General features: G+C 53.7%; 1 protein-coding gene across 1 annotated transcript in view; it reads right to left on the reverse strand.

Annotated features, from left to right (window-relative positions):
- Positions 1-15,083: 15,083 nt before the first annotated feature.
- The window catches only part of Plxna1 (plexin A1), a 46,657-nt gene continuing 36,607 nt past the window's right edge, over positions 15,084-25,133 (reverse strand). The window contains exons 24-32 of the mRNA XM_028854387.2: positions 23,659-23,805; positions 23,387-23,546; positions 22,752-22,855; positions 22,401-22,497; positions 21,865-22,055; positions 21,577-21,746; positions 19,685-19,897; positions 19,451-19,601; positions 15,084-18,237 (exon numbers count right to left, since the gene is read on the reverse strand). Of these exons, the coding sequence (XP_028710220.1) occupies positions 18,142-18,237; positions 19,451-19,601; positions 19,685-19,897; positions 21,577-21,746; positions 21,865-22,055; positions 22,401-22,497; positions 22,752-22,855; positions 23,387-23,546; positions 23,659-23,805 (1,329 nt within the window). The 3' untranslated portion in view covers positions 15,084-18,141. The remainder of the gene's footprint in view (positions 18,238-19,450; positions 19,602-19,684; positions 19,898-21,576; positions 21,747-21,864; positions 22,056-22,400; positions 22,498-22,751; positions 22,856-23,386; positions 23,547-23,658; positions 23,806-25,133) is intronic.

A 25,133-nucleotide genomic window follows, 5' to 3' on the forward strand; every position in this document is an offset into this window, starting at 1 on the left:
AGATTGAAAGCATAAGAGCTTAGTTATTATGAGGGCTATGAGAGGACAGAAAAAGAAAGGACAGAGAGGAATTGAGTGTCGGAATGGAACAGAAGCTGTACAGATAAAATTTTGTCTTACAAAAATAGTAAACAGACAAAAGAGCATGGTGTACATAGATTCGTTTCCCTCAGATAACCTCCTGCTGGACATAGCGTCTTCTCCAGGACTCTGAGAAGGATTTTCTCAGGGCAGGCCCCTGGGAAGATTCCAATAACTTACATGAGATGTAAATAGCTCATATATGGAGTACTTAGAACAGCTTGTAGTATAATTTGTTGCTGTTGGGTATAACCTGGTGCTGTGGAAATTGTGTTAGGCTGCATTGCTAGGCTCCATGCTCTCTTGGATTTCCTGCCTGGCTATAACCTGACTTGCCACAGGTCAGAACATAATGTGTAGCATTATCCAATGGGAGCTACACATGTTCCTTGCAGGTAGTACTGTTTGAGGAGGTGTGAAGCCTTTAGGAGGCCGGACCCTGACTGGAGGAGGGGTGTTGTTTGGGGGTGAGCCTTGAGGTTTCTATCTACTTTATTCATCAGCCTGTCTCTATTTCCTCATCCATCCAGATGTGCGTGAGTAGCCTCAGGCTCCTGTGACCATGTCTTCCCAATCATGATGAACTGTGCTCTTAGACTGTGAGCAAAAACAAACCCCTTTTCCCTTAAATTGCTTCTTGTCACATATTTGGTTGCAGCAAGGAAAAAAGTAACTAATACAGAAAGGCTGAGACTAAGGCAGGAGGATTACAGTGAGTCTGAGGCCAATCTGGAGAACAACTGTATCAATGAAAAATAAATATCCTAAAATGTAAATGTAAGTTAAAATACTTTGAGGCACTCAAGGCCTCACAAATGCTGCCCCAAAACCACCATGCACACTCATAAAGGAGCCTCCTAGGAAAGGTGCCTGGCCCACATAGGTGCCATCCAGGAATAGAATGTAGCCAAAAGTTTCTCTGGTCCCACCCCGCCCTGCGGTTGGGACAAATCTCTCCCACCTGCTGTCCCACAGCCGCTTATAAAACAATCACTCAGAGGCTTACATTAGTTACAAACTGTATGGTCAATGGCTTTAGCTTATATTAGCTAGCTTTTTCAACTTAACCCATTCCTATTAGTCTATATGTTACCACGTGGCTGTGGCGTTACTGGTCTGCTGGCATCCTGTTGCTCCTTTGGCGGCAGCCTGGCATCTCCCCCCCCCTCTCCTTTCTACTTCCTGTCTCTCTCTCTTGCATTTCCTGCCTGGCTATGACCTAACCTGCCACAGGCCAGAGCAGCTTCTTTATTATCCAATGGGAGACACACATATTCACAGCATACAGAAAGACAACCCACAGCAGTAGAGGCATGGAGATCCCAGGCCCTGAGGCCAGAACATAGGAATGAGGTTATCATCCTCCTTAGGATGCTGAGAAAGACCCAAGACCATAGTACAGTCACCTAAGATAGACAGGCTCCAGGAAGGATGTGGACAAGAACAAGTTAAACTTGTGTTTGAGTAACAGTAAAGCAAAGCCAGACCTCCAGGTGGGCCAATCCAAAGGGGAAGCAATGTAAGGAAAGCAGGTGTGGTTTGAATGAGAAATGCTCCCAGAGGCTCAGATACTTGAGCACTTGGTCCCCAATGGGTAGCATTGTTTAGGGAGGTTTAGGAGGTGTGGCCTTACTGGAGGAAATATGTCACTGGGGTGGGGTTTGAGAATACACAGCCTCTCCCTACTTCCTGTTTACTCTCTCCACTTTGCGCTTGCCACCGAGGATGTGAGCTTGCTCTCGGCTTCTTGCCCTGGCCAACATGCCCACTGCTGGCTGCCCTGCTTCCCTTTCACAGTGGACTCCCACCTCTGCAACCATAAAGCCAAAATAAACAAACAGGGTTGCCTGAGACACGCAACTTGTGCTCAGGTAAAAGGGCTAAAGTTGGGTGTGGAGGCTCATACCTACAACCCCAACCTTCTGGAAGCTGAGACAGGAGGATTGCAGTGAGTCTGAGGCCAATATGCTCTATAGAGCGAGAGAGACCCTTTCTCAAACAACAAACAACAAACTGAAATAAAATAAAAATAAAAAGGCTGCCTTGGGGTGAAATGGGTATATGGGGCAAGACAGGAGTTTCTGTTTGTTGTGGCAGTGATGGGGTTGGGACCCGGGGCCACATTCTTGTTAGACAAATGCTGTACTACTGAGCTACACGCCATCCCAGGACAGACTTTTGTTATAGGGCTGACAGCCACACATGCTGAATGTTTAAATAACACATACTTTATTGTGGTAAAAAGTAAGGGTTGAAAGCTGAGTACGGACACTTCTCTGGTGCTAGAGCAATAAAGCTAGCTGCAGGGCCGTCGGGATGACTCGGGTACGGGGTTTGCCATTAAGCCTGACAACTGAGTTCTGTCCCCAGTACCCACATGCTATAAGCTGTCCTCTGACCTCCACAGATGCCTTGACTTGGGTGCCCACCACACACCTGCACACAATATAAACGATAAAACGCCAACCCCCCATAACAAAACTAAATGGAGCTGACACAAATGCCCTTTGTCTGGAAGTTTTAATGTTCTCTCTCTCTCTCTCTCTCTCTCTCTCTCTCTCTCTCTCTCTCTCTCTCTTTCTCTCTCTGCCTCTCATTTTGTTTTATGTGCACAGGTGTTTGCTTACCTGTGACTTTGTACCATGTGTATGTAGTGCTCTCAGAAGTCAGAAGAGGGCAAACAGACACCTTGAGATTGGAGTTACAGACAGTTGTGAGCCACCACGTGGATGCTGGGAATCAAATCCTGGTCCTTTGAAAGAGCATCCAGTGCTCCTAACCACTGAGCCATCTGTCTAGCCCCTAAAGCTTTATTTTTTAATTGTGTATTTTTTTTTTATCTATTGTGTGTATACATGAATGTATATAGGTCAGAGGACAACTTGCAAAAGCCAGGTCTCTCCTTACTTCACCTAGGGCCAGTGATTAGACTGAGGTCATCAAGCTTGGCAGCAAGCTCCTTTACCTGCTGAGCTGGCTAGCCAGTCTTGATGCTGTTAGGATTCTGCCGCCACTCCAGCTGCATAGCCACACATGCACAGTTCAGCAGCTAAGCAAGGGGTCTTACGTCGTCAGTGTGCGCTGGTGATTACGTGCGCACGGCGTAGTCATGTAACCAGCACAATCGTGGCATAGCTCTGTAAGCCCACCTGCACATGTTCACAGGAATCCTCAAAAATTCGGACACAGAGTCCTCCCCCTCTCTGTTCTCTCCTGCCCCCCTCCCTTTCTCTCTGCATGTGCTTCCCCTCCTAATAAAGCTCTGATACTGGGTTTTGTCGTGGCTCGTGCCTCATGACCTTTCTGCACAGGAACGAGCGCCGCTTATCATTTTTACGCAAAACAACAGATGCTCATGCTCCTCAGGGGAAAATTTACAGTCCTGGAGATAATTTGATCCCACTTCCAACTCAACAGTTAGGAGAACAACACAATCCTGACTGTTCTCCAGGCCCTCTTGTGTGTGAATGCACTTTCTGGGTGCAGACCCCCCAGAAGGGCAGCCCTCTGCGGTGGCAGCCCATGCTTAGGCTTGTGTTTCTGCAATCAAAGTGGGTCCAGATGGTCTTCCCAGGTTAAGTGGGGCTAACCTGTGCAACGACGCAGGTGTCTTTCAAGGCTAGACCCGGGCAGGCACGGGAGCTTCCTCATGGAGACCTTTCCTGGAGAAGGCAGCTGCTGTGTACTGAGGATGCCAGAGTGGCTCCTGTGGGGATTGCCTGACAACAGCAACAGCTGTGCCGGTGTCCTAGGCACCAAGTACAGCAGAGTGAGGAGCTAGACTTCAAGGAAAGCTGGTGACATGGACAATCAAGAAGGGTGGCAGTAGCCACAGCGGCCCCGGGAGAGCTCGGATAGAATAAGACTGAGCTGGACATGTCAGTAGGGATGGCAGTCCAGCTCTGTAGTCAGCCTGTGACATAACTCGACACCTGTAGACCTCTGGGGGGTGGGGTGTCCCCACAGCTCCCTTCTGCAAGCTCTGTACCATCTAAATCAGAGCTCACCCTCCTGGCCACCGGAAGCTCTGGCCTCGGCAGCTGGCTGACTCTGGCTGTGTTTGGCCAACACAGCTGAGCAATGCCATCACATGTAATGTATGCTGACCTCCTGAGGGGTCACATACCAAAGATGGCACAAGGCGACCGCGTACATGGCTTGGACCCTCCCAAAGGCCGCATAACAGGAGAAGGCCTGGGAGAGTGACAGGTCATTGGCCCCTGAGAAGATGGCTACAAGGACTCACCCACCGTTAGTAAATCACTGGGTGTGCCAAAGCAAGACACAGCTGATGACATCATTTTAGCCTTGCAGTATAGGCACACCTAGCCCCAGTGAAGCAGGAGGAATCTTCGAGCATTAAGATGTGCATGTATGACTGGGCCAAACAATGGGCCAATGTGGAGGCTCAGCACACACTGGGCAGGTGGGGGGGAGGGGAGGGGAGGGGAACAGAGGCCCACAGGTACTATGTGCAAAGATTGTATATTTCAGAGCAGAGCCTGGTAGTGGGACATTCCGTTTTGCCTGCTGGGATGTTTCTGGAACCCTATGTAGGTAGGGTGCAAATGGAGGGAATGTCTGAGGTGCAGATGGGGGGAAGTGGCAGTTTGGGATGGTATGCTGGGTTCTTGAGCCTTTGCAGGCAGGAAAAGCAAGCTACAGGTACCAGGTTACCTTGGGTAGGGAGGGTCCAGCCAACAGACAGGGACCCATTCTGCTGCCCTGGGGACATATGGGGGCTCATTGTTTTCTATCTGGGTGTGGTCACAGATCCCTGCTCCCTGACCTTGCATTGATTGCTCACCTACAGAGGATGGCCATCGATTGCTCATGGGAGGCATCCTATCCTGCTGGCCAACATCTCAGTTTCACTCCAGGGCCCAGCAGGCACCCAGACCTGGAAGTCAAAGGGGATCAGAATGCAAGCCACAGAGGCCCTTCAACGTGACAGGCACTCACAGCTCTCCAAGGAGGCCGGGAAAACCGGAACAAGACAGGAAAAGCCACTTCCAGGACCATAGGCAACGTCATGCCACATGACTACTGAGAGGAACCAGGGGCTCCCAGAGTGGGGCATCCTTGCTCAGCTGCGTCCTAGCGAAAAGTTCCTGAAGGCCTGAGGGTCTCAGTGAGCTGACTCTGTGCAGGTCATAGTGGCCTGGCTGCACAGGTGGTGCTCAGGCAGATAGATAGCTGGCAAGCTACACTGGAGAGAGTTGGGATCAGCAGCCACATAGGAAGAAGAATCCAGGCACTCCAGGCCTCACTAGCCCAAAAGTAATCCACAGAGCAAAGGTGTTCATCCCAGTACCTGATGCACAAGCCCCGGCAGGCTGGAGGCCTGCAGGCTGTCTTCAGGCTGTCTACCCCAGTGTCATGGCTTGAAAGCCAGGGCTAGGAGAATCTGGGATCCTGGGGATCACTCAGGCCCGGAAGACTAACCTCATGCTGGCCTGCAAAGAGAGACTTTAGCTACTTTGGGACAAACTTCTAAACACAAGCCAAGAAAGGAAAGAAAGAAAGAAAGAAAGAGAGAGAGAGAGAGAGAGAGAGAGAGAGAGAGAGAGAAAGAGAAAGAGAGAAAGAAAGAAGAGGAGGGACAGGAGGGAGGAAGGAAAAAAAGAAGGAAGGAAGGAAGGAAGGAAGGAAGGAAGGAAGGAAGGAAGGAAAGAAGGAAGGAAAAGAAAGAAGGAAAGGAAGGAAGGGAGGGAGGGAAGGGAGGGAAGGGAGGGAGGGAGGGAGGGAGAGAAGGAAGGAAGGAAGGAAGGAAGGAAGGAAGGAAGGAAGGAAGGAAGGAAGACTAGCCCCTTCATTGTAGCCTGGAAGGGATACTGGAGATGCCTAGCTCTGTAGGGCCCCTGAAGCTTACAATTCCAGGGTGTGTGATTCCTGGAGACCACTCAGGGGCTGATTCCCATAAGTGGGGCAGCATGGTGGCACTCCTGTCCCTCAGGAGGCCTCACCCTGTGCACTGTCAGCTGGGTCTGTTTGACAGGCACTGCAGGGTTAGCAAAAAAAAAAAAACAAAAAACAAAAAACAAAAAAAACATTGTCTGGATAAAAGTGAATTCAAGCAAAAATAAGAAATAAACTCAAGAAGCCCCAAATCCTTATTTCCTGTAGTCAGACACCCATCAAATGGCTCAGTGCTCAGCAAGCTTCCTGCAAGTCTGGATGTTCACAGCTCTCACAGGGTCCCCGACCGGCCTTTCGGCCCTCTGGTTCTTCCGTGTGTGTTTAGGGACAGCTGGTCACAGCACATCTTGGGCGGCTGGGGTGGTAGATCTCTCTTTGCAAGGTCTCACGTCCTCTATCAGGTTAGAGCCTCCTAGTGATCCAAGACAGATTGAGCAGCATCTCTGCCACACCTCAGTGGTCAAGTCCATGTGACCAGAGGTGGGTGTGAGGGACTCGGAGTATCCACGAGAGGAGCAGTACAGGACAGTGGTCAGTGTGACCAGAGGTGGGTGTGAGGGACTCGGAGTATCCATGAGAGGAGCAGTACAAGACTGGGGTAAAAAGACAGAGAGAAGCCCTCTGCAGCTGACCGTTTACACAGCTTGGGAAACAACCCCCTGAAGCCCGTGGGAGGACCACATGGAGTCCCAGAGCTGTACCCAGAGCTGTCAGCAGGGCAGAGTTGGCAGCTGGTACCCCAAGGGAGAAGGCAGCCTTGTGAAAGGTGTGTAATTCCTTCAAAGCACTGAAGTTCTGTTTTGGAGTGGAAGAAGGGTTTGGATTGGGAATAACACACACACACACACACACACACACACACACACACACACACACACACAGGCTGAGTGGTGGCTGGCTCTCCATTGCAGCAGAGTTGAGCTGGGTCTTTGGGGAGGTGAGAACATCACAAGTCTCTGACCTCTTGGACTCCACTGATGAACTCCTTAACACCATGGTAGGGTTGACAAGTGACAGAATTGAGAGGTGGGGCCTGGATGGGAGAGGTTGGTTGCTAGGGTCACACCTATGCAGGGCATACTTTGTGCCCTGCCTCTCCATTCTCTCTATCTTTGCTTCTTGGCCAACATGAGGTGAGAAGTTGTGCTCTGCCCTGCTCTCCCTCCATGATGCTCAGCTCCATCCCAGCCCCATAGCAGGAACAACTGGATCAAAATTTCCAAGACTGTAACCAAAATAATGTTTAAGTTGTTTCCCTCAGATATCTGGTCACAGTGACAAGAACACTGACCAATATGACAGTCCATCATAGTAGGGTCCTGCAAACCCTGGGCCCCATCGGAAAGGCCAAGCTTAAGGAAGGTGGGCTTAGCTTGGTGCATTTGCCTAGTCACAAATGGGACACTGTCCACCAAGATGTATAGACTGCATGGGTGCAAAAACTAGCATGTGGTAATTCATCATCCATCCACTCAACAAGCATGTACTGATCGCCTACTGTGTGCCAGAAACCACCCTAAGAGCAGAAGACATCTGGGATGGAGACAGACCAGTCCCTGTCCCCACATGCCAGCAAGATAAAACACCAGCAATGTGCTGTGACGGGGGAAGACTACTATATGATGTGGCTATTTGGAATACAGTGGCCACCAAGAAGGTAACCCTGATGTACCTGGAGGGAGAAAGAAGAACCATGGCTTTTCGGAGGAACTAAACCTGATGTCCTTTCTAGAAGCCAAAACAAGGCCGAGGACAGGAGAATTTTGCCAGTCCTCAGCCACCCCCCAATCCCAGTGGGTCGGTAAAGATCCTGCATTGAGTGAGGGGAATGCCCACTCCCCACCATGGGAGATGCTGTGAGCCAGTGACTCTTGGAAACGGGAGCTTGGAAGTTGGCAGGAACTCCAAAGTCACGACCACCCGCCCGAGCTTTGAGAGCCTCTGCCTGCAAGATCTAATGGGCCTTTAGCAGCATGCTGAGAGCATGCTGCAGCCAAGTGGCTCTGTGCTGGCAGCTTCCTAATCCAGGATTAGCCCACCATGGGATATAGCCATGGCTTTACCCTTGGTGTTGATGTCCACAAGTGAGTCTCAGTGGCCCCTGACTTGTGGTCAGAGGCCTGAGGGGACAGTCTCAGGTGTTGTGTTGTGTGATGTATTGGCCATATCAGCTCTGAGCAGACATTTAGACATTTAGGCCCAGGTGCCGGGGCTGACTGCAGATAGAGGGCCATTTGCCTCTCAGGAGGGACAGCCACACTCTGCAGACCAGCTTCAGCAGCGCCATTAGGCTTCTCAGGCTGAGGTGACTGAGGGTGAGAAGCAGATGGGTGCTGGTCATTACATGGCACATTGGAGATGCCACATGTCCCAAACCTTAGAGTCACCTTCATGTCTGGACAGCCCAAAGAGGCCCCCAAACTCTTTCTTCACAAACTCTGCCCCTTGTTACAAAGCAACCAAACCAAACCTGTAACCTCTCTTTCAGGAAAGAAAATTGGCTCTGTGGGTGACCCTGGCAAGCCCCACATTGTGGAGCAAGTTCTGTTCTGCCAGCCATGTAGGCAGCCCTCAGAGGAAGGAAGGTTGGGACCCCTGGGTCTGTACCCCTCCACTGCCCTCAGCCTGTGGCATCTGGGGTTAAGTGTGTACACACTCTGCTCAGATGGGTTTGCCAATGTGGCTTCCTAATTGGCTGTGACTTCTCTGATATTGCCCCGCAGGGAGGCAGGGTCAGACATCAGATTTAAAAGTGCCTCAATCCCATGCTACTAAAGAAGCCCCTTTAATGGTCTCTGTTTTGAAAATGTGTTGGTTCCAGATCAGTTTCCCAAGGGGAATGGGTGCTCCCTTCCTCCTCTTCTTCCCCCAGATGGCTTAAGGTCATGGCAAAGCACGTGGGGCTCCTGACACTAGGAAAGAAAGCTCAGGTCCCTTGTCAGCTCCAGAGGAAATGTCACCTTGTACAGCTGGGCAGGCTGAGCACTGCATGTCACCGTGAGTGATGTGAGCATAGACTGTTCTCCTGGGTGCCATGTCTCATGCAGCCTGGGTCCTGGAACCCCAACTAGGAGCAGTGAGGGAGTGAAGAGGATAGACACACAGACATGTGTACGGTAAAACTGAGATCAAGTGGGATCCTGCTACCTTATCATCTTCATTAGATAGAGCAAGAGAGGAGGGGTTTTGCTAGTGTCTCTAGGTGTCTGTAGGGAGCAGTCTCAGGCTGGAGACATCCTGGAGAAGGAAGCTGCAGTTGCTAGTCTGCATACACTGATAATTATTCATAAACACTCCTACTCGGGCTGCTGAGGAAAGCTTTGCATTCCCCTGGGGCCTGGCGCACACGGGTAATGGCTTTGCTGATACCCCATGGGGCTGAGCTTTGGAGTCCTTTGCATGGCCAAGCCCATGTCAACCATACACATTCACCCAGGACATCACTCACTCAGGGCTTCTTCGGCTCCACTCTCTACACTGCAGAGTCATAACTTTCTTCTGTCCCTCAGCTCTGAATGGCCCTCACTGTCAGTCACTTGTTGCTTAGCCCTTAGCCGCCCCCCTTTCCTCTCCTCTCTCTCTGGCCTGACTTCTGCCCCTCCCCCTTGAGCTCTCTCCATGAACTTTGCCCATGGCACTCAAGGCAGCATAAAGGGTTAGAAACTCTTCCCTCGCACCCGTCACCAGGACACTTCAAACAGGAAGTCAGCCTGCTGGGCTTTTTCATAAGCTTTTCCCCCACTCTCACCCTAACCTTGGGTGGGCTCAAGTCCATCCATTTTACTGTGTGACAGAGGCCAGTGCCAAAGGGCAATAAGAGATACCCGTGTGCTCTCACCAGGCTTGGCTACTCTCCCCACCACATCAGTGGACATGAGTGCATCTAAGCTAATCTAAGCTATTTATCAGAGAAGTGGGGTACATTGGTCTTCCTTCCTTCCTTCCTTCCTTCCTTCCTTCCTTCCTTCCTTCCTTCCTTCCTTCCTTCCTTCCTTCCTTCCTCTCTTCTCCTCTCCTCTCCTCTCCTCTCCTCTCCTCTCCTCTCCTCTCCTCTCCTCTCCTCTCCTCTCTTTTCTTCTTTCTTTATGAGCAGGTTGGGGTGGACACATGTGGGTTCCAGGGATGGAACTCAGGTCATCGGGTTAGGTAATAAATGACTTCACCAGATGAGCCCATCTTGCCAGCTTATGGCTCATTCTTGAACTAGAACAATGTGTCTATCTTAGTTAGGGTTTCTATTGTGGTGAAGATACACAATGATCATGGCAACTCTTTTTTTTTTTTTTTTCTTTTTTTTCTTTTTTTGGTTTTTCGAGACAGGGTTTCTCTGCGTAGTTTTGCGCCTTTCCTGGAGGCAACTCTTATAAAGGAAAATATTTAACCAGGGCTAGCCTGCAGTTTCAGAGGTTTATTCCAGTGTCATCATGGCAGGGGGCATGGCAGCATGCAGGCAGACATGGTGCTGGAGAAGGAGCTAAGAATTCTACATCTTGATCGGCAGGCAACAGGAAGTGAACTGTGTCCCACACTGGGCATAGCTTGAGCATATGAGACCTCAAAGCCCACCCCCACAGTGACACACTTCCTCCAACAAGGCCACACCTGCTCAATAAGGTCACATCTCCTAATAATGTCATTCTCTATAGGCCAAGCATTCAAACACATGAGTCTATGGGGGCCATTCCTATTTGAACCACCAGAGTGTCCTTCCTCTGGTGGTCTTTCAGTCCTGGCCAATGAGCAAAAAGTAGGAGGAATGTCTCATTCCTCCTAGGGCTCCACCTGGACTTCTGGGCTTCAGTTTGTGTGGGCCTGGCACTGGGTGCGGTGAGTTCTCTATCATGCAGACATGACCTAGAACCACAGCAGGTAGTCTGACAAAATGAGGGGACCTGGAAAGAGAAGCACAGGGTGACAGAAACCGTAGGAAAGAGAGCTTGACTGACTGGGGGCAGCTCTGACGAAGGATGGCGGCCAGACCCAAGCTTCAGGTATGCTGGTGAACTGACCCTGAAACCAGGATTCATGGACAAGGAGAACCCAGTTTCATCCAAAGATGTGAACAAACATCTCTTGACTACAGACGGTCCTGGAGATAGGAGTCCCTCCTGAATGGAGAGCCCCATGGTGAGGAGCTGGGTGGGCTATGTTGGACAGCCAGGAGCCACAGTTGATTGGAGCAGTCCAGGGACAAACAAGAGACTCCCCGGCCACCATCTGACTGTGAGGTGCCTTCTTAGCTCTCAGCTGCTCGGGTAGCAGGGGAATGAAACACACACACACACACACACACACACACACACACACACACACACACACACACACACGTGTGCGCACACACAGCCCCTGGCTGGTGCAAACCCACACAAGAACCCTGGAATGCAGCAGGCTGTGCTGAGCAGTCCCCAGAGAAGACGGAACAGTTCTGGGCTTTTGATCTGATTCCAAGCCCCCAGCATCCTCAAACAAGCCAAAGCGCTGGCACTGCACCAACTGTGAAAAGCTGCAGGGAGATTCCCACCTTTCCAGATTCCCTTGAAACACGAGGAGACCGGCACAGGGGAGAGGGCGTCCCTCAGGTTTGGGTGGGCTTTCTCTTTCCTCTTTTGGGTTTGATAGCTCTTCCCTGATGGGCCCCATTTTATATCTTATTTGCATGCATGCACATTCAGCCAGAGTTCACCTGGCCCAATATAAGAGAGCTACCAAGCTCTGGACAGAGTCTTCTTGCCGCATGTTTTGAAGAAAGAAGACAAGAAGGTTCCAGAGCCTAGCTCCTGGCTCTGGCCCAGTTTCTGGGTCCTCTGTGGAGAAGGAAGAATACCTTCAAGATTCAGGAGAGATAGTCCTGTCAGAGGCTTCCATGCCTGAGGGCACCAGACGCCCTCTGGAGCTGCAAGCTTGCCGACAATCCCCAGGCAAGCCTGTAAGGACATTACAATGCCTACAGCCTCTCTTGGTTGGGACCCTGCTGCCACTGAGGGTCTCAGGGTTCCCACTTTCCTATTATGTGAATCTTCTCTAAGTGCCCTCACTTCCTCCCGTCTGCTCTACCCATTCTTGGAGGCAAGGTGGGACAAGAACCCACGTAAGAGAACTGATTGTCTCAATTGGGCACTGATGACTGACCGAAGAAACAATCCCACCCACGTCTCGTTTACCGAGCCGACAAGTTTATCGGTGTTACTTGCAAAAGCACAGGTGACTTGGTGTCAGCTGACCCACGGAAAGGCCCGACCTAGCGTGGGTGGCCACCCTCAGAATTTGCATCCCTGGAGCTCCCTGCAAAACTTTCTGGCAATCTGGAAAGCCTCTTCCTCAGAAAATGTCACTGCTTACTTGATCTTGGGAAGGGGCCTCAGAGATCTTACAGCGTCAGGAGTCTTAGGAGCCTCCCCCTTTCTCTCCAGGAGGTAATGTCACAATGCCAGAGAAGTCGGGCTTAGGATTGTGCAGGCCAGGACCTGTGCATGGGCACAGCTCTGAATGATTAGCAAAATTCAGGCTCAAGTGCATTGACCATTCTCTTGGGCAAGTGCCTATGTCCAGCCCACCAGAGCATCTCCTCCTTGAGGCCAGATTAATTGGTTCGAACAGGTGCGGATGCCCTAAGGGTGGCTAATAAAATCCCCACCTAGACACCTGCTGACCAAAGAGACCACTTCCCTATTATGCAGCAGCCACCAGGGGCCTGATTTGGGAAGATGTGGAAGACAAGAGAAAGATGGGGTACTTCTGACCCCAAAGAATCACCTAGATCCAACCAGGAATGAGGTCAGGCACTCCTTGACTTTTGTAAAAGTCAACCAGCTCTCTCACCCACCCCACCATATTACAAACAGCAGGGCATCTTTAAGGGACATGCCTGGGTGTTTGTTGAGGGTGGATTATGAACTAGATACGGCCAGCATGGCCAGAAGGCTTGATTCCCAGCAGACTCCGTCTGTGAACAACAGGCAAGTCTCCCAGGGGCAGGTGATAGCTGTAGGTACCTGCTCCTGTGTGGAAGCTTCCCTCTGTCTTCCCAGTGTTTGGGAAGTTCCTGGGCACTGTCCTTGCAAAGCCTCACCACAGATAAGGACTTCAGGAGCCAGGGCAGGCAAAGAATGACTACAGGCCCCACCTAGGTGCCCAGGGTCTCTTGGAGCAGGTTTCTCACCTTTGTCCCTGGCCTCCTCTAAAATTAGTTAACATTGGCTGATTGCTACCAGCCCGGGGCCACACTGAAGAAACAACCAGGCCATGGCCAGATCTGCCCTGTATTGTATCTTGGGCCCAGCATAGCCTGAAGAAGCTATTGTCTCCGAGAACCTCACTCCAGGAGACCTAGACACCCAGCCAGGTGTGGCCTGTCATCTCATGGATGGACCTGCCAGAGATGTCTGCCACACAGCAACCCCAGTGCTATGGTGGGCTGGACATAGGCACATGCCCAAGAGCATGCAGGCACTTCCCACCAGCCTCCAGTGGCCAGTCCTTTAGCCACCAAGAGTAAACCAGGTCAGTTTCTGGCTTTCCAGGGGCTGGCATCCCCATTCCTCTGCAGGTAGCCTGTCTTGGCTTCTGTCTCATACAGGCTTCTCCTAGGTCTTCACATTGACCCTGGTACCTAGGTCACTCCTGCCTCTGCAAATGGTCCTTCCCTCCTCTGGGACTCCATTCTTTCCCCAGAGGCCATCTCCTGCCCCTGGATGGTTTGGTTCTTGATACGGCCCTCTGAGCCTCAGCTAGACTTCCTCCATGTACCCAAATCTATCAGCAGACATCTTCCTCATACCTCTGGCCTGGTTATCATTCCAGCTCACTGCTTTGTTCTCTGCGGGAACCATGGCTACTCTGGGGCCCAGGAGAGATACAGCAAAACACCTGTTGATCCAGAGTTGAGGACTGGCCTTGAACTCTGCCACCCAGACCCTTTGGCTGCCCTGCTCAGAGCCACCACAGCCCTGCCTTCTATGCGCTGTGTGGTAATCAGACCATGCTTGCCCTAATCATGCTTGATCACCCCGTGCAGGGGCACTGATTGCTGCTTTGAGAGGCTGCCTCACTCCTGGGTTGCAGAGCCAGAGCCCTTGGCAGCCTAACGAGGGTAATTGAGGCAGGGCTGATTGTGCCACAAAGTCGGAAAGGCTCAAGAGACAGAAACGGGCCATGTCACACCCCAAACGGGACCACATTTACTAAATCTGTTTCCCATGCAATTTCATGGTGATTACGTTGCCTATTTTTTTTTTTTTTAAACGAGCCGGCTGTCAGGACAGACCAGCTGAGAATGGAGAAGCACTGATTGTGATTTATGGAATGCCATCAGAGTCCAGAAAGGACCAGAATAAGACAGAGGCAGGCAGGGTGCTTCAGAGCACAGGGGAACCAGTGTGGCCTGGAACCTCTGCTCCCTGGCCTTGTGCAGGGGGTGAACAACACAGCACATGAGACACGGGCCCTAGGCATTAGGATGCTCCCACGGAGGTGGAGCACCACCACAGGCATGGGGAGCTGCCTCCTCCAGTGCTACTGCACCCAACTCCACACAACACTCTGTCCAGGTAAGAGGGGCAAGCCTGGGCCCCCGAGCCAAGCCATGCAGCAGCAGAGACTGCAAAAACCCTTCACCCCATGAAACCGAATGAGTGTGCACATGGGCTGTCCCACCCTAGTCCCCTTAGTGCAAGGCCATGCATACACTTCTGGGTTGCCCTGAACCCTGGGGATGGAACCTGCTTTTGGGTGAACAGGGCCTCAGGGGGCCAGCCTTATAGATGGTTATGTTCCCAATGAGGATTGTGCATGGTCCTGTCACACAGGCTACCATGAGGTTCCCTCTTTGACCTTGCCTGAGTTCAGATGAGGGTATGCTGTTCTGAGTTTCAGCCATAGATGAAGCTGATGTGACACATGGGTCTATTAGGTTTTTGGGTGCATTGACCCTGCATGTTCACACCAAGCCCCTAGTCTGGAGGGCAGAGGTTCAGGGTGCTTGCTGCCATCTATGAGGTACTGCCCTGAGGATGTGATAAGCTCCCTATTTCTATGGCCACCTCTTGGATCCTTACCCCACTAGAATAAGACCCAGAGCCACGAGCTTTAGCAAAAATGTTTAATCTCTCCTTAATGTGTGTTTATTTACAAGTACTAAATCTGAAGAACCGTAAAATAGGAAATAGCCGTATATTTACACATCTGATGGCAGAGCATATCGGCTCTGCCGCTTCCAGAGAAGCAATGGCCGAGGCCTGGTCTACTCAGACCATCCAAATGACCGTTTTTTTTTGTTTTTTTTTTTTGGGGGGGGGGTGTGTAAAGGGAGTGTTCTGCGGCATTAAAGGACAGCTAATCATGGGCTTCACCTTAAAAATATCTTTCTCTCTCTAAATATATCTACTCTAGCTTGTGTAGCACCGATGTGAGCCACCAGATCCAAACTGGGGGAACTGGAGAAGGGGGTGGCGGTTCGGGCCCCTCTGTACCAACAGAGGTTATTGGCCTGTGCCTGGGACTCAATGCTGTGCCTCTTGGGGACACATCAAGGCCCTTATCCCTGCTGCCCTATTTAGCTGTCCGACCATAAGAGGGTGGGGCAGCTGGAGAGCACAGGGCCAGCCCAAGGCATGTGGAGGCCAGGCACCCAGGCTCAACTTTTAACAGCCCAGGTACTCCTGAGTCTGGGTTCAAAGGGGAAAACCAGGCAGGAGGTTAGGGCTTTGGGGGACAGAGCCTACGTCAGGCCGGCAGTACCAAGAGTGTTAGGGCCAGGCTGGCTGGAATAGTGCTTGGCCACCTCCTTGGGCCTAGGACTGTAGAGGGTGGCCTTGAGCAGCTAGCTACCACTCAGTGCACAGGGGGCCCCAACCCAAGCTGTATCTAAGCTGGAGTGGAGCCCTCTGCAGGGTGCCGGAGATGGGATGGCTCTTGAACACCAAGGACAAGCAGATGTCAGAGCCCAGTCCAGGAGGGGCAGGGAGGTGGGGCCTGGCCCTGATGGCTGTGCCGAGAAGATGCCTGGTGAGGCCAGCTAGGACAGCTCGCATGTAAACAGATACGCTAAAGTGCTTGCGAACAGATGCCCTAGGGAGGCTGCTCCAGGCTACCTCGCCACCCACCTGTGACACCCACATGGGTGAGGTGGCCTGGTAGGGTAGAGTGAGGTGGACCCATTCTAAGGGAGCCGGGGGCCTTGGGCAGGGCGGTGGGGCTGGATAGTGAAGGCATTAAGCCTAGAAGCTGTGCGTGGTCCAGGCAGAGCTGGAAGAACTGGGGGCTTCTATCTGAAGCCCACATCCAGGGAAGACTTTAGGGGAAACTGAGGCTCCCACCCAGGCACAGCCCGGAGGCATCGGAAGGAAGAGAGGGGGTATATCCATGGGTAAAACCCCAGGCAACAGGGGCTGAGAAACGGCTCTATCCAGGCTGGCTAGACTTGGCTGAGCCCAGGATCAGCTCAAAGAGTCAGCCACACAGACACCTGACCGGAGCTCAGGGCTCGGGTGCCCAGGCCCCTTGACAACCGCGGAGGAGGAGCTCCCTGAGTCCCTGCACCTGCCCCAGAGCAACCGAAAGGCGCAGCTCCAGGCTGACCTCCGCCCTGTCCCATCTGGCTCCCCAGCTTGGAATGTGAGGGACCACAAGGCTAGTAGCCCATGGACGTGGGGTACGCTTTCCCCAGCACTAAGGCTGGGTCAGGCCACAGTTAGCTGTCCCTTAAAATCCATGATAATCTTTAGTACCATCGAAAAAGTGAACTTGGAAAGGGGATAGGCCGCTCGCTTGCTTTCCCAATGACTAATTAATTTAAAAAAACATAAAAAAGGGGTCTAACCACCTCTAGTATTCAACACTTGCAGTTCGAAAAGATCAACTCAGACTAAACGCTAGCACAGTCATGCAGGTCCACAGCCTCCGTACCCGAAGTTGGGGCACCCGGTAGCTTGGGCAGCGGCTTCTTCCGTCTGTGGGAGCAGAGGCCACATCAGATGGCAGCTCCAGGACCCGTGGCTTTGCTCTCTTCCACCTGGGTTCCTCCTGAATTGCCTTCCTGTGCCCCCTCCCTCAAGTAACTGTACAGCACCCCACTGGGGCCGGGCCACATATATATATATACACATACATATATATATATATATGTACAGGGTCCATTAAAAATGTGTTCTGTTGCTCGTTGTGGGCAAAGGTGGACACAGCTGACCTCCGGTCCCTTGGGTCACTGTCCACGGCCAGCAGGTGCCCTGCCCCTAGCCCCCAGGGCAGAATGCAGCAGGATTTCTTGTTCCCTTAAAAAGCAGTACCCAGATGTCCCTCTGTTGGGGGCCCAGGACACTGCTGAGATGCCAGACTGGAAGCCATGGGGGAGTGTCGGGCAGGGAGGACAGAGGGTGCTGGGATGGTGGGCTGAGCCAGGAGCAGGAGGTGGGGAATAAATAATGGGAACATGCACTCTGACTGGAGCCCCAAGCCCGGAGGCTCCCAGAGGCACAGCCCTGAGGACAGAGAGGGGTTCGCCTAGCCGCTGTCCGCATGTCACTCGGGAGTGGGATCTGCAGCCCCTCCATAGGAGGGGGTTAGGGCCTCTCCCCAGCAGAAGGATGTGGCACTCCAGCCTTGGCCGCGCAGAGCACGCGGTGAATCTGAGGGTGGTGGCAAGCACGGGGTGCTGGAGTAGAGGCTGGTAGGACAGTCCCAGGCTGGGGCTCATTTTGCCCAGCCCTGGGTATCTCACCTCTCCCTCAGACTCTGCCTGCTGGTAGCAGCTGGAGAAGCCAGGAACTGCAAACTGGTCCAGCTCCTTGTCCTGGTGCCCTCCCTCTGGAGGGCCTGGCCTTCTATCTCGGCCCCTCAGAGGCCACCTCTCTCCCAGGAAGGCCACCAGCAGCTCTTGCCAAGCAGCAAGTATCCCCGGGCAGGACCAGCCATGCTTTGCAATCCTTGCCCCAGGGCAGCAGGCCCCAGGTACAGAGGTGGCTCAGCAGGAACCCTCACATCCACAGCGGTAAAAATCGGCCCTGCACGGCAGGGAGAGGAAGGCGAGGGCCAGGACCCAGCTGCAGCCCCACACCTGGCACTCGGTACAGGTGAGCCAAGGGCTTCTCCTGGGTCCCCCTTGCTGCCCTCCTGCTCTGCCTCCTGCTGGGTGGTCACTTCCAGGGCTCAGCTGCTCAGGGCCATTGTGTCCACCACCTGCTCCAGCTTGCTCCGAAGCCGCTGCCTTCGTGCCTGCTCATCTTTTTCCAGCGCCACCAGAATCTGCAAGGGGTGCAGGGGGCCCAGGGTGGGAAAGAGTCGGGGTTAGAGCTGGCTACCCACAGACATGGGCTGAAAGCTCGCAGGGAAGCCTGAATGGGCACTACAAGTGACACTGCCAGGCCTAGTGGGGGATTTGGGGAGCAGTCAAAACGTGACTCTACCAGTTCCTAGCTGTGAAAACAGTTCTGATCCAGAGCCCTCCAGCCCTCCAGGGTGAGCCCCCGAGATCATGACTTCTACCCTCATCCCCTTACCACCAGGCCCTGGCCCCGGCTCTGACCTCTCCCAGCCCACCCTTCTGGGGCTTGTGTGTGGTCCATAGCAGCACTTGACCCCCTCCCACCTGTGTGACAGTCACTGACCTCTCCTGTTGCTGCCTTTCTTATGCTCTTAGGTTGTCTTGAGGATCACACCTTTACCTACAGTCATCTGGCTCCCCGTACCTCAGTCTGTGTGGGAGGCCAGGCTCAGAGTCCCATCCTATGCCCTCAATCACTACAGCCTGTGAGCCCTTCCATGGCTGGTGTGGTGCCCAGAGCCCTTCTGAGTCCACAGGTCCATGGCCTTAGACCTGTCTGTGGCTTCCCGCCTCCAGACAGGCTGCCAGGCTATCCGCCTCATTGGCTCAGCCCAGCCAGCAGACACAACCTCTTCTAGACCTATAACAATCCATCTGTCTCAGGGACATAGCCAAGTTCAAAGCCTCTACGCCCAGGTAACCCTGGCCTGTGTACATCTCCTGTCTGTCCCCAGTAGGCCCTAGCTCAGCCATGTGGACTCTAGGGATCTTAGCCAGACAGGCCACTTTGCCTCAGTGCCTTGGCACTGACCATACATGCCCAGCCCCTGGCTATTTGCACCCATATGCTCTAGCCCAGAGTAGAGACAAGTCACCCCAGAGATGAGCCAGGGACCTGTTCCTTGGCAAAGGACAAGGAGCTTCCTGGCAGTTCCGGTCCAAGTCAGAAGACGCTGATAGCTTGTGCCTAGCCCCAGAGAGAGCATCTAACCCAATACACTCTGTTATAGGCCCACAGCTATCCACTCTGCCCCAGAAACCATTCTGTATGCCCAGAATCTCTGCTTTCCTTATTGTCCCAGAAACAGCTAGGTGGTCAGGTGCAAAAGCAAGTATTGGGCCAGCTCTGAGATGCAGGTGGGGTGGGGTGGTGGGGTGGGGTGGGGGATCCAGGGTGGGGGGTGGGGGGCACACCTCATCCTTGTACTTGGCGATGTAGGAGTAGATCTCATGCAGAGCACTCATGCTGTTGAACTGGCTGAGATGCAGCCGGGACTGCTCTGCTAGGTAGGCGCTCATGTCTTGGTCACTGATGGCAGGCATCTTGGCAATGTCAGCATAGTACCTGACAGTACGCGGCATGGTCAGCACGAGTGGGCTCACAGGGCCTGTCCACCCACCAACCTGTGCCTCCTGCCGGCCACCCACCTTTCCACCCAGCTCTTGTAGTTGGGGATGTCCTTAGCGTAGAGCAACTTGTTGGAGGGTGAGTCTTTGCCCAGCTTGTGCTCTGACGTAGAGCAGGAGTCCATGAAGGTCTGCGCCACCACCGAGAGGCAGGCATCCGTGATGCTGTTCTTGTGGATGTCAAACACAAACTGTGGGTTCTTGATCACATTCACCCAGAAGCGCAGGGGCAGGCTGTGGACGAACAGGCCCAAGACTGCTTAGAAGGGCCTCTTCTGTACCCCACTTTCATTCTGTACAGCAGCTAGGAGTGTGGCCAACCATCCCACAGGCTTGACGCTCTCCTCCAGAGAATGAGTGGATGTCCACATGCTCAAGTGGGGCAGGCCCCGCACCCTACTGGCCAGACAGGACATGCTGCCCACAACCTGGTACCTCCCAGAGCATTATCCCACATGTCCAGCTTATGTACAGGGCCATTCCTGACGTCTGCACACTGGCTTATATCCCTGCTTCTGTGCTCAGCCCCAGTCCGAGGACGTACGCCTTAACACCACCCTCTCTGCCCTCCAACGCCTCAGACAGCCTTGGCCAGGCAATTATCACACACGCTGTTCAAACAGAAACTAAATGAAACTCAAGACTGAGGCTGTTGGTGACCACAGGCGTGTGCCAAGACTGGTCACTCTACATGGCTGAGGCAGCTGCTCTAGAGTAAATCTAGAAGATTCCACACAGCAGAGTGATGCTGGCCGGTGCTGATCTCAGCAGTCCCTCTCTTGCTGAGGCTCAACAGGCAGCACAGATGGGTCTGGGGCTTTGGCTCCCACAGCCCTGGAGGGAGGCAACAGATAAATGCCAAGAGGATGGCGAGAGCGGAGAGAAAGAAGGGGCGAGCGGAGAGAAGGGCGAGGGGAGAGAAAGAAGGGGCGAGCGGAGAGAAAGAAGGGGCAAGCGGAGAGAAGGGCGGGCAGAGAGAAAGAAGGGGCGAGCGGAGAGAAAGAAGGGGCACAGGCTCTGTGCTGAGGCCAGGGTCATCCAGCACACCAGGCCGAGGGACAGGAGACTAGGGAAGCTGATGACCCACTGGACTTGGAGGTCAGAGCACAAGTCCAGGGCGTACGGAGCTAACGAGGGTGGGCACGAGGGGTATGCCCTGGGGGGAACGCAGAGTGGGGTCCTGGAGGGGAAGGAAGGAGCTGGTGATACAGGGTCCACCCTTGCCAGGGAGGAGAGCCAACTGACCAGTCTTCAGTCCAAATGGCCTTCCTCTAACCTTGTGGGTTACTAAGGGGGTGGGAAGACCACACACAGGGGCGGAGCCTGCTGCCGGGTCAGGGCTGCACATAGGAGAAGCTCAAGGCTAGGCTGCAGGCAGCTAAGGCTGGTTCACAAGTAAAGGTAGTCTATGCTGGGAAAAGGAAGGTCAGAGCTGAGCGCATCAGTAGTCATGGGGAGCACTGAAATGAACCCACTGGGGCCTGGGGTGGCCTCAACTCTCACTGGCGGTACTCAACTTTCAGCTGCAGTACAGAGCTCCATACTTACTGCCATGTGACCTCAGAGTGGCCTTTTAGAGCCATCTCTGCCCAGACGCCAGCACTATACATCACTGAGCACACGCTTGTAAGATGAATATCGCTTCCTCCATGCTATCAATTGGCTCTGGCCTACTAAGTCGTTTTTTACACGGCAGTCCCTCACCCAAGGAGCTCTATACTACTCGATAGGCCAGAGTAGCAGTGTGACAGGATCCAGGGCTGGAAATTGGGAAGGCCCAGGGAGATCCTGGCACCGTAGGGCCTGCCCACACTCTGCCTTGCCCTGGCAGTCCCACCCTGGTGGTGCCTGCCCACACTCTGCCTTGCCCCGGCAGTCCCACCCTGGTGATGCCTGCCCGCCACCAGCCGCACCAATTGCTCTTCCAGGTATGGCGCACATCAGAGTCGTGTATCTGGTGCTTGTCGGCCTGCTCGTCCAAGAAGTCAAACATGTACTTGATGGCCAGAGGCAGGGCAGAGCCACGGTGTGCTGTGCTGAAGATGGTCTCAAACAGGTCATCCACGAACTTCTGCAGTGTGCCCTGTGGGATGGGGTGCTGAGCTTCAGAGCCGTCCAGGGCACCAACCTCTCAGGTGACCTCAACAGGTCTGCAGCTCTCCATTTGGCCTTGTGTTTTGGGCCTACCCCCATACACCTACCTTGGTGGCCAGCAGCCTTGTCAGGTAGATCTCGGAGACCATCTTGCTGCCACGGTCGCCCTCGCGTTGGTCCAGGTGGTCGTGGTTCTTTACCAGGTGCCACAGCTTTGTGCCACTTTCCAGGTCTGGCGTGATCATGGGTGTTCGTGAGCGGAGGCTGTCGGGGCTACTGGCTGTACGCAGCATGCTCTCTGCAGGAATAGCCTGTCAGCCGGCAGGGCCACTTCCCTGACCAGTGGCCAGATCCTGCCCCACCCAGCCAGCTTTCCCTCAGAATCTGGGGCACAAAGGCTCTTTCTAGGTATGCTGGGAATGACCACTGTGGCCACATGTGCAGCATGAGGTTGCTTGGTTACAGGTTATGGGGAGAGACACCGCTTCCGAATTGAAGGGAAGGCCGAGAGCCCAGTGACAGGCTACAGCCATGTCCCTTTAGTCCTGTCACTCAACACACCACGGCAGAGCATAGGAAGACGGGCATCAGTCCAGGTCCACTGCCCACCCACTACCCGGCTGCAACCCTGCTGGCCCCTCACCGTATCTGCTGAGGGACTTAGTGAAGGTGGAGGAGTTGGAGATGTTGTAGGCAGATGTCTGCTTGGGCACTAGTGCCACCGATGAGCCATCTGTCACCTGTGGGCAGATGTCAAGGATATGAGTTCCCAGGATGCCAAGATGTCCTGCCCAACATGGGGCACCTAAAGACACCTCTGGCCCTGGAGGGAGTCAGTCATGCCACCACTGAGTCTCCATCAGGACGGTTCAGGGCAGATAATCCCTTGGGCACGGCACAGTCCACACCTGGCTGGGCATGCTCCAGTTTAGGGGAAGGAAAACCCACACAGTGACCATAGTTGGGGGGCCTGGTTCCTGGATGGTGGGGTCACCTGATAGTGAGCCAGAGTGTTCAGCCTCTTCCAGTCGTTGTCAATTTTGGTGGTAACGTCCTCGTCCTGAAGGATGATGCGTGCCATGCGGCCCTGGCGCCACTCTACAGGAAGGAGGGTATTAGAGGCGGGCCTTCCCTCGTGCCTTCCCTTCTACCCAAGCGCCTCACTCTATCAAAGGAGTGGGCAAGACGCGAAGGCAGGGAGGGGCTTGCTCTGTACTTGGGGAAGAGCCCGGGGTAGAGCTGAGGCCCTCAGCTCCAGTCACTGGCTTAGAGGTGGGACAGTCACAGGCTAGCCCTTCACCTGGATGAGCCTAAGAGGTAGGTCCTGTTTTATAGGTCCCAGGCCCAGCCTTTCCAGCTCCATCTGCCACAGGATCCCAGCACTGTGTCCCACCTCTTTCACCTTCCCCCAATGCAAAGGCCTGTCCCCTCAGCCCTGACTTCAATATCACATTCATGGCCTGCATCTTTTCCTGCATCACTTTACCCTGGCCTGCAGACCCCAGCTTACACTGTCACCTCCCTTGCAGCCTTTCTGTTGGATGGCAGGCATCCCCTACCATCAGGACAGCTGGCACTAGGGGACTGGCCTCTGACCAGAACACACAGGAACACTTGCCCGCCACTCACCCAGGTCCATGTCCCCAGCCTTGGGCCGCTGTGAGTAAGGCACACCCTTGTACACAGCATCCAGTAGCTTCTCCTTGACCTGTGTCACGGTGTCGCAGTTCAGCCCCTTCACGGGAACCTCAGGCGCATTCTCATTCTCGGGGTTCACACAGTTCAGGGTCTGTGTGTGAGGAGGGTGGTACGGCAGCATTAGCCCCACCCCTTGCTTCTGACGGTCCTGCTCACCCAATTCAGTGTCACTGGAAGGGGAGGACCCAGGACTGGGGGCTCACCAGGGTCTTGTAGTCAATCTGCTGCCGAATGAGCTTGTCCTCACTCAGAGAGTAGCGGGCCTCCCCTGTGATGGCGTCGATGGGGCCCTTCTCCATCTGCTGCTTGATGGCACAGTACAGCATGAAGAGCGGCTCCCCGGCACACTCCTGTGTAGACGCAAGGGCGTGAGGTTAGGTCAGGACCTAGTCAGCCCTTTACGGGCTATCGAGTTGCTTCCAACAGCTTCGTCTCCTCTTAGGAGGCAGGCCTGTCTCTGGAGCCAGCATCGGGCAAGGGAATCTAGTGAGCAACCACCCCAGAGTCCTTGTGACCGTAGATACGGAAGTCCTTGATAAGTACAGTGGTACAAGTTAGGGCAGGCACACATGGACAACATAATCTTGGAAGGGAGAAGAAGGGGGGTGGATTCGGGCCTGCAGTCTCCTTGGTGGGCCCTGCCTGAGCTCACCGCACACCAGGTGTGATCATGATCTGAGGGGTGTCTAGGGACCCACCTAGCCACACGCCCAGCATCACTAAGACCATGCTTTCACCGTGAGCATCAGCATAAACATGCTGACTTCTGAGGCTCCTCACCACCAAGGGGCAAAGGAACCCACAATCTGGTGCCAAGAAGAAATGGGGGCTGACGGGGGTGGGGTGGGGGCCCTGTGCTACCTGTCACCCCTCACTGCAGGTGTGGGGCCTTTGCCCTGTCCCTTTATCCCCCTTAGGTCCTCCCAGGTCCTGGACTGAGTCACAGCACAGTGTGGGGGAGGCAGCCACTGCTGCGAGCTGAATGAAGGAAAAGTGATCACAGGAAAGGCTCGCATCACTCAGCGAGGTGAAGGAAGCAGCTGGCTGGAGCTCAGGCTGGTCCCATGGCTCTGAAAGACCGCCCCTGACCCCTGGCGTCACTCTTCACAGTGGCCAGTGGCGGAGAATGCCCAGGCATGGGGCTGGCCCAGGTGGGTCCTTGGCAAGCCCACAGCGACTCTGCTCCTGGACCCAGATGCTCTAGACCCTTGTTAGCATCTGAGGTAATTAAAGAGACAGCTGCTAAGGAACGGCCAGGAGCATAGATCATCGGAGACCTTCCGACAACACTCCTGTCTTTGAAATTATGTTTCATTTGCAAACTTGGCTTCATTAAGTCAGCCAGGGAGGAGGAGGGAGGGGGAGCAGGTTGGGACTCGGAGCCATCAAAGCTGCCTCTTTCGGCAAACACTACCTCATAACGTCTCCCCAGATTAGATGTCTGCCCTGAGGTTCCTAAGCACAGTAAAAGGAGCAGAGGAGGCAGGCAAGGTGCCCAAAGTTTGAACGCAGACCCACCCAACCCTAATGCATTTGCCCGGGAAAAGCCAGGGCTTCTCAGAGAAAGCTCAGACTCAGCCAGGCAGCTCCTCAGACCCAGAAGTCCCCCTGCCAGCCCAGACCATCACTTTCACCAGGCCTGCCAAGACTGTGAAAGAGCAATCAGAGATGAGACCCA

This window comes from Peromyscus leucopus, chromosome 3 (genome assembly GCF_004664715.2).
Source record: "Peromyscus leucopus breed LL Stock chromosome 3, UCI_PerLeu_2.1, whole genome shotgun sequence".
In the NCBI taxonomy this organism is placed as follows: domain Eukaryota; kingdom Metazoa; phylum Chordata; class Mammalia; order Rodentia; family Cricetidae; genus Peromyscus; species Peromyscus leucopus.